Source organism: Pelmatolapia mariae, linkage group LG23, assembly GCF_036321145.2.
Source record: "Pelmatolapia mariae isolate MD_Pm_ZW linkage group LG23, Pm_UMD_F_2, whole genome shotgun sequence".
NCBI lineage: Eukaryota > Metazoa > Chordata > Actinopteri > Cichliformes > Cichlidae > Pelmatolapia > Pelmatolapia mariae.
In genome coordinates, this window is record NC_086246.1 from 23549740 (window position 1) to 23563833 (window position 14094).

The 14094-nt window shown below is 42.5% G+C and overlaps 1 protein-coding gene across 8 annotated transcripts in view; it reads left to right on the forward strand.

Moving 5' to 3' along the window:
* The window catches only part of LOC134619949 (plakophilin-4-like), a 69310-nt gene that overhangs the window by 31861 nt on the left and 23355 nt on the right, over window positions 1-14094 (forward strand). For all 8 annotated transcript variants that reach the window (XM_063465747.1, XM_063465745.1, XM_063465749.1 and 5 more), the window contains 3 exons: window positions 9932-10102; window positions 10847-11048; window positions 11766-11898. In XM_063465747.1, coding sequence (XP_063321817.1) covers window positions 9932-10102; window positions 10847-11048; window positions 11766-11898 — 506 coding nt within the window. The remainder of the gene's footprint in view (window positions 1-9931; window positions 10103-10846; window positions 11049-11765; window positions 11899-14094) is intronic.

Here is a 14094-nt window from a genome sequence, read left to right on the forward strand (position 1 = left end):
CAGAGTCTGTTTCCTGAGCTGCCAGATGCGTCACGTTGTCTCGTTTCCCTTCTTAGAGTGTACGTACCTCAAACTGCCAAAAAGCAACAAGATTTTCTATTTTTGAAGCTGTTCTAATCAGTATTTATAGTCATATATTAAAACATCACAAACCACGCTCTGGTTTGTTGTTAGCTCCATTCTTGCATTTGTTTACATTTTCCATTTGCTCCCTAAAATCAGAAATATTTATAGCAGAAGTACACATTGCATTCAACAGCTTTTTAAGGTTTCTACCAGTGTAGTTGTTTCTGCAAAAACTGCAACTGTTATTTTAGCAGTTCTGGTTTTTGAATTAGCAGGCTAATAAATGTATCATACTAGCCTCCTGTAGCCATTAGCCGTTTTACAAAAATAACAGCTTGAAAAATCGTCAGAGACGTTTTGAAAAAAGGAAATAACTACTACTGTTTCAACGTTTCAGCTGGTAATTATCTACTTATGTCCACAAACTGCAGATTGAAGCCCGCTAAATCATTATTTTAAGACTTCTAAACAACGTTAACCGTGAGTCAGTGCTTATTTGTTTTTAACTTTTTGGATGGTTTTGAAATGTTTCTATTCTTTTTCTTTTTGTTCACCCAGGTCCTGGCAATCAGGACAATCAAGATATTATAAAAAGCAATAAAAATCAGAGCGTATAATGTAAAAAATAACTGGTCCACTTGCAGTTAAGCCTGTGTGACTTTACAGAAAAACTTGGAAACAAAGGGCTCTTTCATGCTTCAACAAATCCAATCCCAACTAAAAAAAATATGGTTTAAAAATAAAGCCAAATATTAAAAAGCGTGATCTAGATCAAAGTCCTTCTTTGTTTCAGTTCTCAGAGGGAAACTAGGTCAAATAAGGCATTAAATTCATAGTCTTAAATTCGACATAGTAAAACCATCACAACCAGTAAATGTTCATGAATAGCTTGATTCTCTTTCAGAGCTGCGGAGGCTGATAAAAATCTCAGGTGTGAAACTGTGTAAACGAACCTCTGGGATCACTGCAGCCTACGTCCTTGGTGTTGCGGTCTGATATTGCATTGCAAACGTACTGAGTGGAAAGGCGCAGCTTCTCCTTTCCTCCTCCATCTTTTGAGTCAGTAATGTAGCTGGTAGAGAGGTCAGTCTCTGGCCTGGAGGGCTGCTGGAGAAACGTTAAGTTTCCCTTGAGAAAATGGCTGCACTGCAGCGGGAGGCGGTCTGATTGTGCGCTCTCCTCGCTGTAAATAAACAAAGCCACGCTCCACAGCCTCGACACCATTTCCTCTGTTGATTTAATAACCTTTCCTTGGTCTGGGGAAAGTTGACTGAGCAGCGCTGATTTAATATTGTAGCACACAACATTTGTGCTCTCTGCAGATGTTTCCTGCGTCTTTGTCAAGCGTCCAGAATCATTAATCGAAGCTCACGTTGAACAAAATAAGTTTGAGGCAAAGTGCAAGCTCGGCAAGTGATGTTATCTCCTATCCAGGCTTGGGGAGCTCATTTCATTTTATTTTTTTTTCAGTCAAATTATCTTCCGGCACTGGCAGATAACACTGCTGGGTTCGATAAAATTTTATTTGATGTACGCTAGTATGAAAAATAAGGAGTGCAATGTCATCTGGGAAGGATCTCACTTGTAGCAGGTAGATGTTCTGAAGTCTTTTCATTTTAATCTTGTTGGCGGCTGTGATTGATGTGCGGCAGGTTAAAGGAAAACAAGCCAGGGACAGAGCCCAGCTTAAAAAACACACTGCGCACGATCGCAGGGCTTGCATTTTCTCTCTCATGTGCCGTTCAGCAAAGTGATGGCTGAGCGAGGAAACCGCGTTAGTATCAATCGGTCTGAATATGAAGCAGAAGCAGCAAGGGGTTGCAGTGCAGCAGGTTGACAGTGATTTGACAGTGATTTATATTGCATGTAACGCTCATAGAGGAGTGTTTGACCAGAAGGCTGCTGGATGCTAAGAACCTTGACTTCTGCTTGTTATGAACTGTGGTCTCACTACCATCAGTCTGCACATGCCCAGTGGGAGCATATCTAGCAGGGGGCTTGTGCAAGAAAAACTTTGGAGAGCAGTCCATACCTGATTTAAATTTTGCCCATGTCAGTTTCAAGTTCACCTTCTCCTGCACATCTGGACCATTTTCAGGTCCACTGCTATTTTTAGATGTTTTTTTAGATGTCCTGTTATACTTGCGCCTATTACACTTTGACAGCAAGCATTAACGTCTTCATTAGAACATAAAAAACAGGGCATCAGCTGAGCTGAAACAAACAATCAAAAACTAGGAATTTTGGGGAGACGTGGAACAAGGAAAAGACATTACTTCGTGGGAGGATGCAACAAAGGACAAGTTAATACAGAGACAATAGATAGACACAGGGTGATTAGGGAAGTGGAGACACAGGAGAACTAAATCACAGGAGAAAAGACAAAGGAAGCAAAACTAAAAGCAAAGCACCAAGAACACTGACTCTCAAAGTAAAACAGCAAGTGTGATAACAGGAAATGCAGACACACAAATTAACTAACAGTGCGTTCCTGAGTAAGTCCGAATTTCCAAGTTCCCATTGTGAAACGCGGAACGTCCCTTTAACTCAGATTTCCCACTCAGAAAGACGAAGCAGCCACAGCAACCCTGAGTTAACAATGCAAGATGGTGCCACTGAATATAAACAGAGGTAAAACTTAAACTTTTATCCTGTAATGCCACTGTTGTTCATTTATGAGTCACTCAATAAGCTATATGCAGAGCACTGACCAGGCTCTAGTCATGAATGTGTTTTTTAAGTGCAAAAAAATATATATATTGTGCTCTACTGCTAGTGATACCTGAATGGTTCTACCTTGCTAAGGAACCAAATCAAATCCTGTTTTTCCTCACTTTTTCAAGAGCACGCTAACTCCCAACATCCGAGTTCTGAGGTATCTGTAACGCAGCATAAACACAGGAGCCTAGACACAAGAGGATTAAACAATGAGGGAGGAATAAACTCTAAAGCAACCAGGAGCAAGTAGTAGCACTAAATACACCAAAGCATACATGAAGCAAATGTAAACCCTTTACAAACCACAACACAAATAGATAATTCAAATAAACTAAGCAAAAACACTGGACCCAGTGTATCTGCTGTGGGCACTGGATATGTCAAAATCCAGATTCTTAAACTTGACTTTTGTTTTTGGCCAAAGCTGCAGGGAGGCAAATGCGGCAAGTGGTCCAAATAGCAACCGATGATTATGTTGGTGTCTGCAAAAAAACGTCACAATGGTGTGCATGACAGTGTAGATATTTTACAGACAACTCATAACGTTACAGCCGAAGTCCATCCATGAGAATGTCAGGAGTACAGGCTCCTGGTATTGCTCCTCAGCTGACATCCTAACCCTTTAACTCTTTCCCCCTTAAATGTCTACTAGAAGTAACCCGTGTTTCTCTTTTCTGAACTGAGTGGTTTCCATATTTCAGGCCGCCTTCCAGAACAAAACGACTGTGTGTGCGTTAGAAGTTAGTGAGGGTGATCTCTGCCTATACAGCTTACCAGGGCTACCCTTGAAAAATCCTGGAACCTGTTCTAATCTTTATTGATTTATACTGAGATGTCAAAACTAGTCATTGTGGGTACAGGGGAGGTCGTCACATGCCGTCTTTATGGGGGTTTGGGTTCAATGAAAACTGCTTATTTGTAGCTGCTGAACCAGCTCTCATCACCATTTATGATCCTCTATAGAGAATTCAGGTCATTTGGAAACATAGCTTGATGTTTGATCACACCTCATATCTTAGCAGCTATTACCGCTACTATTCCCGTTACCAGTTTTTACACATACGCACAGAGAAGCCCACTCAGATTCAGATTTTCAAAAGTAAGAAGTTGGTGAAAATGTTTTTGCTGCGGAGCTCCAGATTAGCAGATCACAATAAATAAGACACCATATTTTAGATATATGCAAATGCAAAAATATAAGAATATATGTCTGGCAATTAATTAATTAATAAACAGTCATACTTTGTCCAGGAACCTGATAGCGGTTGGAAAATAGCTCGTGTGAGTTCTTACAGGCCTGGAACAGGTTGCGGTTAAGGTTGTGAGCATCTTTGATGAACCATTGGCTCGGCAGTGCATCAGTGCTCGTACATCTTCTGGAAGAAAGGAAACTCACTTCCCATAATAGGCTCTGCCTCCCTCACCACTCTCTTTGAGATGATTTAAGATACTGTGGTTATAGACGGATGGACATGGTCACATGATACTAAGGAGTCCAAAGTATGCCAAGAAAGTATCCCCCACACATTACACCACCAGCAGAACTGCTGGTGTAAGGGAGGACGGATCCACGCTTCCAGGTTGTTACTGAGCCCACCATCTGAATGTTGCAGGGGGATTTGAGACTCATCAGACCAGGCAACATTTTTCCAATCTTCTATTGTCTAATTCTGGTGACCGTGCAAGTTGTAACTTCACTTTCTTCACAGGAGTCGCACCTAGAGTGGTCTTTGTGACTCTGTAGCCCAAGGTTGGGGATTTTGTGCATTTAAAGATGCTCTTCTGCAGACCTTGGTTATAATAAGTGGTTATTCGAGTTACTGTTGTCATCAGCATGAAGCAGTCTGCCCATTGTCCTCCGATCTCTGGCATCAGCAAGGCATGTTCACCTAGAGAACTGCTGCTTACTGGATATTTTCTCCTTTTCAGACCAGCCTATGTAAACGCTAGAGATGGTTGTGTGGGGAAAATCCCAGTAGGTCAGCAGTTTCTATAACACTCTGACCTATAACCATGCCACGTTCAAAGTCACTTAGATCACCTTTCTGCTCAGTTTGAACTTCTAAGACTGGGAAGTCTACATAACAGATCTGAGCTTGTTAAATGTGGGCCTGGAAAGATGCTGAAACTAAACTGAACCATTTCTAGATGGACAGAAAGATGACGCTTCTACCCTTGTTTCGTCATCTCAAGCTGCTCTGATGTCTGGCAGCTCACCGTGTATTTATGTATTTTTAAGCAGTGAGTACTTTTCAGTGTGAGTACACGCCACAGAGCATTTGTTAGAACTAACTACAGTCCACTTGAGTCACCGCAGCTCCGCTCCAGCTCGGTCTCACCTAACGAGAGACTGGCGAACACACGGGCCTCCAGGTGAGTTCAGTTTGTCTAACGAGGTGCTAGGAGTGGATTTGCAGCCAGTGCAGTCAGGGTGAGTTTGCAAGTCTGTCATTCATGCGTGCCGCCGTGATTATTTTTATTATTAATTATAGCTCAGTGTCAGTTTTGACATCTTCATTGTGCTTATTCTGAAAATGAGATAAAACGGAGAACAGAAGCAGAAAACGGTTGGCCCGTTTGCCTGATAAATAACCTGCTTGTGTTTAATATGTAATTTAGTCGGAACCTTTAAAAATAGAGTAAAACTGGTGCAATGTCAACACATTTAGTGCCACTAAACATTTCCTTTTGTTTTATGCGAACTGTGGGAACTGTGAAGCTTTGAGGGATGAAATTAGTTTGACCACTCATCAAAATTAGCAGCTACAGTCAGTCTACAGAGTTAATAACAACGCTAAGTGGATGATGAGGATGATGAGAAGCTGACTGACTTTCCGTTGAGAGCCAACCTTTTGACTTTGTGCCTCTCCGATTGGTTGAGACAGCCGAGGCTGGCTGAGAAACTTGAGAAGGGATTATTTCTGTACTGCTGCCAGTCTGTTCAATGAGCCTGGCTTACAGCTGCCTTTGAGGCGTCTTTGGAGCACATTTCAGACCCAAAAGTGGCTTTGAACTGGACGTGTTTGACTCTGTCGCCGGGGCCGTGGTGATGTTGAAGGACGTGAGCTTTGTTCTCTGGAAACGTTAGGACGCAGCCGCTCCTTGCCTGTTAACTGGTTATCGACAGCTTCCTCCCTGCACGAGGCCGGTGGAGGATTTACTGTCGGAGAAGCGCTGCTGATGCTGATGCTGCAGCAGCGACACAGATTTATGCCTCGTCCTGCCCTCTGCCACTTTACTAAGCCGCTCCCACTGACCCATATAGGGGAGTTTCTATCACAAAGCCCCGTGGAGCATCAGCATGTGATTATCAGCTGACTGCACTGGAAGGCTTTATTGTGCTAGTCTTCATATGTTTTCTTCTGCACTGTTTTTGTGTGCATCAGCTCGAGCATATGTGTCAGGAATATGAATATGCATTTGTGCATCTTGTGTGTTGTGCTATTGTTGTGTTTGTGCATGTGTGAAAACAGGATGGAAGGATTTCTTGTGCGTTATGTCTGTGTGTGGGTAGGCGGCAGAGTCAGTGAACTAAATAAAATGCCTTCTATTCTCTAGCTGACTGGTTTTCATCCTGCAGTGCTGCTAAGTGGCCTAATACGTCGCCTAAGTCCTTATTCCCGGTTATCCTGCAGATCCAGCGTAATCCCAGATTACACGAGAGAGATAAGCAATAGATGGATATACAAGATTAGGCTATTACTGATCAGTGAAACTCGTGGCTTAGGTACTGAAACCCGGTGTGCCTCCAAAACAGGAATGCAACTGCAAGATGAGCTGGGGGTGGGGGTTTTTTTTTTTTGGGGGGGGGGGGGGGGGGGGGGGTTGTGGAAATAATTTTCAATAAGCGCTGTCATTATTATGCTTCAGATTTTTATGTTTTGGTCTTCCCAGATCTCTTTTTGATTGAAACAGAAAAATAGATACAGGAAGGATCTGTTTTCATGTAACAAGGATTGATCCGCAATGTCTGATTTAGCATAATTAGCTAAAAGTCATACATGGACAGATATCTAAAGACAGCAGATGAAATGGGCGGCTAGTGTAAAACCATATATGGATAATGTAAATGTGTAAATTGTTCAAATAGATGCTAAATGTAATAGGTAGGTAGGTAAATGGCTGATATTGTAGAAATTTGTAGTAACTTAAAAATGTGGTTTAAAGCCGTGAATAAGCATTTTAGCTAAAATTATTGGGTAAATGGCTGAAATTGGGTTTAGAAGTAGCATAAAAATGTATGAAATTGTTTAAAATTATTGGATAAATGATTTTAAAAGCTCAACGTAAAAGATTATTGTTTGAAATGGTAATTAAAAGTTGTCGATAGATGGCTGAAATCTTAGTGAATTAGAAATTTTGTGCTAAATGCATGTAAAGACAACAAAACACTAAATGTAAAGCTGCAGGCTTTTCATTTAAAGATACTCCAATATTCCTTACCTCACATCATCTCATGTCTCATTTTATTTATTCAAAATGACTTCTGCGTTATTCTTGCGTTACCAGTGCAGACTTCTCCCTTGCAACATCGTCACCATTTTCTCTGCTTCTCCTGGAATTGAATGTATTTGTCCTATATTAGAGAAATGAGAGCATGGCGGTATGCAGGATGCACAAGCCTGTGGGTTCAGATTCAGTCTGATTCACAAATATACAGATGTGGTAAGAATAAAATAGGTAGGTGTTTAATTATAATTAATCTGATGGTAATTTTGGGTACAGATGTATTTTTTTGTGAAAGATAAGAACATTTCCACTAAAATATTAGTGAATGAATCCCAGTTAACGAGGCCTAGCGGCAAATCTGCAACAGAATGGCTAAAAAAAGAAAAAACCATCCTTGAGCTGTTACTACATTACTTCAAGATGTGGCAGCTGAAGAAGGCTTCGCAAGCTGCTGAATCAAGTTTCCACGGGACTGGAGACTTTAAAGGTTTTAGATTAGTGTGTGAAAGTGTGTCTCAGAGTGCTTAAATGGTTGGGATATCTAAAAGTAGTCTGAGTAAATGACAGAACCGGCTGTAAACCGCTGACACCAGTTTACTAGCTTAAACCGTAACGGATAAAAAGATGAATTCGGATTCAGAGAAATTGTTAAATTATTCACCAGATAAGCGGGTAGAGGACTGAATTATTCAGATTCTACCATTGGTTTTTAGTTATAACAATGCAAACCAGCCTTGACATTGACAGTTTAGCTGTAATAAATTATACACAGGACACAGTCGTCTTTATATTATTAATAGTGTAGTAACCTCCAGTTTAGGAGCCGCTGCAGTGCTCGATGTTTGATACAAGCCTTTGCGAGCCCCTTGAAACCTGATTCTGTGTCGTTCTAGCACATTTCATACATTTAGTAGCTCTAGCATCCTCTAACCTGAAGGTCACACTCTTTATGGGCCATTGAAGAGCCCTGGAGTACGACCCCGAGGTCCAGATTGAACAGGGCTTTTTTCATTTTCTTTCAGAAATACATCCAGCCATGTGAGATCAGAGCGCCCATCTCTTTCACTGGGACATTTATGTAAATCGAGAGAGGAAAACTGGCTCCTTCATCACCAGCTTTAAGTGCAAATTGTGTGCTTCAGCTGTTGGACTGATCCGCCGAGGCTGCCCCCCTCGTGCCCTAAAGCTTCTTTATAATTGGAGCACTCTTTGAACTGATCTGCTCTGAGATTGGAGGATGGAAAAACCCTCTGCTCTACTTGTTTGACTTGCTGATGTCTGAGCCTGCAGCACGGTCTGAATGACCAGAGTCTTCATGCATTTTATAGGCGCAACAACAGTTTCTGGTGACTTAAAATACAGAGTATTGAACAGTATGGATTGGCACGGTCTCACAAGTTCATGACAAGCATGCGAGCCAGATAATGAGGTGATTTTATGTGTGACCATGATAGGCTGGTGTCATGCAGCTCTGGGCTTTTTTTTTTTTTTCTTAGATATTAGACATTGTGTATTCTTGCACATTTTTCAGTATTTCTGCACACAGTACATGTGAAGTAGCTCAAGTGACATGAGCACCTTTAGGTGTACCATCAGAACATGTACACTGTGGTCATAAAGGGTCAGCAACAACACTCAGGTAGGCTGTGGTGATTAAACGATGCTCAGTTTGTACTAAGGGGCCCAAAGTGTGCCAAGAAAATATCCCCCACACCATTACACCACTAGCAGCCTGAACCCTTAATAGAAGGCAGGATGCTTTACTGCTTTTTACACCAAATTGTGACGTTACCATCCAAATGCTGCAGCTGAAATTGAAAATCATCAGACTGGGCAGTATTTTTACAATCATCTACTATCCAGTTTTGGCGAGCCAGTGTGAATCCTCAGTTTCCTGTGCTCCATGCGGTCTTCTGTTGCTGTAGAACAGGAGACCGCATGGTCCTCGAGAGCTACTGTCCTGCAGCTTTTAGATACATCCTTGTTCCGACAGAATGGCTTATTACTGGGCCTTTGCCAAACTTGATGGCATGCTGAAGTGGTAATCCAACCCTTTGTTTCAACTGTGTTGGAGTAGGGATGCATCTAAAAGCTGCAGGAAAGTAGCTCTGGAGGACTGGAGTTGGACACACCTGGTGTAGAAGATGCTCTTCTGCATATCTTGGTTGTATCGAGTGGTTATTTGAGTTACTGTTGCCTTCAGTATGAAGGAGTCTGGTCATTGTCCTCTGAGCTCTGACATCAACAAGGCATTTTCTCCCAGAGAACTGCTTCTCACCGGATATTTTGTTTTTTCAGACCATTCTCTGTAAACTTTAGAGATGGTTGTGTGGTGGAAATCCCAGTAAGTCAGCAGTTACTGAAATATTCAGACCAACCATCGTACCACATTCAAAGTTGCTTAAATCACCTTTATTCACCATTCAGTGGGTTGTCTTGACCATATTTGCATGCCTAAATAAGTTGCTGCCATGTGATTGGCTGAGAAGATTTTGGCATTAATAAGCAGTTGTACCTAACAAAGTTGCCGGTAACACTATTAGGATGTCTCCTCATCCTCTGTGAGTGTAGTATGGAGGAAGCCACCTCAGTTTTTTCAGAGGCAAAATGCTTCAACAGGGTAAAGTCTCAAAAAACATTTTTATGTTTACTGTGGTGTAAATAACGTTTATTTAAAAGCTTAATTGTCTACCTGCAGGGCTCCACAGCTCATACGCCGGTCACAGCGGGCAAATTGATCCAGAGCTGAGGGCGGCGTTGTCTCCAGACTGCCACATGACACCTGTTTTCGATGAGCGCTCCTTCCACAGCCCCCTGTACCACAGCCCCACCCACGACCCACAGGGCTCCCTCTACAGGACAAACACAGGTACTGCACATCAGCAGAAGTTACTTTGACTTGTTTATAAGGAAATATTTCTGCTAGCTGCATGTGACAGTTGGTTATTTAAACAAGATTAACAGATTTTATGTCGTAATAAATCAAATTTATATGTTTTACTGTGAATTTTCAATACATTTCAGCACTAAATCTAACTGGAAATCAAAAGGAATTAAATGCTAACCGCCCCAAAAAAATCTGTATTATATCCTGTAGCAGTGCTGGTATTGGGTTGTGGCAGCAGTCTTTATGAAATGAGAGCGTTACTCAGACGACCCAGTTTTTATTTTTTCTTGTTTCCCCAGGTTGAGAAGGAGCTCAGTTTCACATCTGGTTAGAAATTATTCCTTTAAAATCTGTGGCGGAAATCATGGTTTACAGGCACAGGAACTGTTATTACTATCGCTCCCCGAGGTCAAACTTTAATTAGGCTGAAACCTTTCATGTACTCGGCAGCTTCTTAATTGAAGTCTTTGCCGAATGATTTAAGGCTGAAAGCTCTGTAGAGTTTGATAGTGGAGGATCTAAGGAGCCATATTAGTTTTGTTTAGTCAAGATTTAAACAGGTTTGGCCTGAGACTCGTCTCCCTGCCTGCTGAAGCACTTAATGTAGAATATTACTTTCTCTTTTATGTGACCTTGGAGGCATTTTGATGATATAAACTGCCTCCAGAAACGCATCCTTGATCACGAATGAAAGAAAGCACAAATTAAATTTCCTAATTTTCTTAGGAATGGGGACTCTCCCTCGGACCACAAGCCATTGCAACACGCTGCCGTACCAAAGAAGCAGCTATGGGCTGAGCTCTGCAGCTGTATACGTCGACTCCTTCAGGGTTCCCGGCGAGCCCGTCTACTCACACAGGCACTCTGGACTGGTGGACCAGGTGGTCACCCGAACCCCGTCCATCGAGAGCATCCATAAGGACCCCAGGTACTCAAAGTCTTCAACCACCAGTTCTTCTCAGTACACTACAGTTTAATTAGCATGTATACTGGTGTATTAATGTGAGAGGGCTTGCCACAGTCTTTATTTTTGGGGGGTTTAGGCTGTCTCTGTGTTGTCTGCAGGCCTCTGTTGGGGCCTCGCCATCTGCTGCAGGACTTCTTTTTCATCTCTTGGCCGTAGATTTTTTGTTTTTGGAGTCTGGCTGTTTGAGCTTGCTGAATTAATTTGGCCCCGTTTTTGCTGATGATGAGCAATATAAACACACAAATCACTCAAACTTTTACACAGTGATGTAGGTGGTCACAGAGTGGGTATATATGGTACATATTCTCAATTTATTCAAATTCTGTTACTTGACAAAGAGAGTGTTCATTTTTACAAAATTGCTAAAACCCATAGTAGATGCTTGCAATATACGTGGGAATGTCTTTAGCACCATCTAATGCTCAGCTCAGTCGTCCTGGTTTGTTTGCTTTTTTGCTGATTCACCTGTTAAATATCAGGCAATCAAAAGGATAAATCCTCTGAAAATAGAATAGAATAGTCTAAAGTACGACCAGCAGCTAAACATTAAAAAAAAAAAAACATCAGAAGTGTTATAATGAATCCAAGATGCTACAAAACAGCACAAATAAACCAAAAGTGGCTGAGCGTAGAAGGTGAGCCACCCCTATGGAGACTTTTCTCTCTGTTTCCCATCAGGGAGTTTGCTTGGCGTGACCCCGAACTGCCCGAGGTCATCCACATGCTGCAGCATCACTTCCCCTCTGTCCAAGCCAACGCCGCCGCCTACCTGCAGCACCTGTGCTATGGAGACAACAGGGTCAAGGTGGAGGTAAGGTGATGATACATGCTGGGCAGTCTGTCTGGGTAAAAATAACCTGACAAACGTCACAGATATGACTCAGTCGCTGCTGCCGTGTCTAAAGGTTTCAAAAACAGCTGTGCTGAGACCTAATTAATGTTGATCCTGTCCAAAAAACATCAGGAAGAACCCATTAAGAGTTCCAGTCGGGGACAGGACAAGCTATTTAAACAGGATTAAAGGGATTTCATTGTATACGGTGCAGAAAGAATTATATCTTAATCCTTTGAAATACTAGCAAGTCTAATCACCAGTTAATTTTTAAAACATCAATTTAATAGAGTAAAACCTGGTTCCAGTTTGCAAACATGAACACTGGTGCTTTTCTCTGCACGAATCAGTGATCCACACCAACGTTATTAAAGTTAGCAAAACAGAACACTCTAAAACTAAAATAAGTAAAATAAAACTAAGTGTTCCCCAGAAGTGCCAGCAGAATGAGCATGTTTAGTAAGACTGACATTCCTATATGACAGTGACAGGCAGCTGTCTCAAAAAGTGTTTGGATTATCCAGAGTGCAGTTTTTGAGGGGAGGTTTAGAGGAGATGCATCTACAGGACAAACAGTCAAATCAGAAACTGACTTCCACTTTCAGCGGTCTCCATCCCTTGACAGCAGAGGTGACACCGTTGTTGGGGGGGGGGGGGGGGGGGGGGAATCAGGAAACATCTGTTCAATATCCCACAGTTATGAAGTGCACAGTTTGCTTTCTTTGCAAGTAATGGTGCAGCTGCTGTGACGGGCTGATAGAGAGGAACAAGAGTGAAAGGATCCTGCCTAACCTGACGGCCCTTCTTTGCATCATTCAGTTAGAACTTCTGCTTCACTGCTGTAAAATATGTTAGTCGTGTCATTATCACATATTTATAAACTTTATACCTCAGTCAGATCAGTCTGCTGCTGATCTCAGTAATTGTAACGCCTCCTTCCCTGTGCAGGGAAGTACGGATGTGGGTAAAAAGCAGTATAATAATAAATATGCTAACAGGCTTCAGAGGATAGGCTAGATCCATTCTGGTTCATGAGATACTCCCCACAACATGAATGGTTTTTCCCTCCTCATCTTTTATAGGTTTTTTTGTTTGTTTGTTTATTCATTTTTTCACTAGTTTTGCATTTTCCAGCATCAGGGTCACTACTGGTACTGTAGCATGAGGAGATACCTGGACCCTACAGAGGCTGCACAGGTAGGCCGACATCCTAGTGGAGTCAGGGCATTGCCAGGTTTGCTGTGTCTTCCAGCACAATCTAAAGAGCATGGAGGAGACAGGCAGTTACTCCATGAGAGTGAGGCAGGGCCGTACAATGCCTTTAATCCATCAGCTGGACCAGCATCTGCTCCCTTGTGCAAGGAGGAACAGGATGAGCACTGTCAGAGATACAAAATGACCTGCAGCAGGCCGCTGGTGAGAATGTCTCTGACCAAACAATCAGAAACAGACTTCATGAGGGTGGCCTGAAGGTCTGACATCCTCTTATGGGCCCTGTGCTAACTGCTTGGCACCGTGGAGCCCGATTGGCATTTACCATAGAATGCCAGAGTTGGTAGGTTCACTACTGGTGACCTGTGCTTTTCACAGATGAGAGCAAGTTCACACGGAGCACATGTGACAGATGTGAAAGGGTCTGGAGAACTCGTGAAGAACATTATGCTGCCTGTAACATCGTTCAGCATGACCGGTTTGGTGGTGGGTCAGTGATGGTCTGGGGAGGCATATTCATGGAGGGACACACAGACTACAGACTAGGCAACGGCACCCTGACTGCCATTAGGTATCGGGATGAAGTTCTTAGACCGACTGTCAGACCCTATGCTGGTGCAGTGGGTTCTGGGTTTCTCCTGGTGCATGACAAAGCCCGGCCTCATACCACACAAGGGTTTGCAGGCAGTTCCTGTGGGATGAAGAAACTGGCCGTTACACTCACCTGACCTAAATCCAAAAGAACACCTTTTGATCTTTGGTCCATCCAGTCCCCTCAGACTGTCCATGAGGTCAGTGGTGCCCTGCTTCCAGGTCTGGGCGAAGAACCCCCAGGACACCATCTGTGTTGTCAGGCATGCATACAAACTACTGAGTACCATCTTGAACTGCTGCCATGAAATTTTGTCAAAATAGAGTACCCTGCCACATCATTTTTTCATTTTGATTTTCGCGGTATCTTTA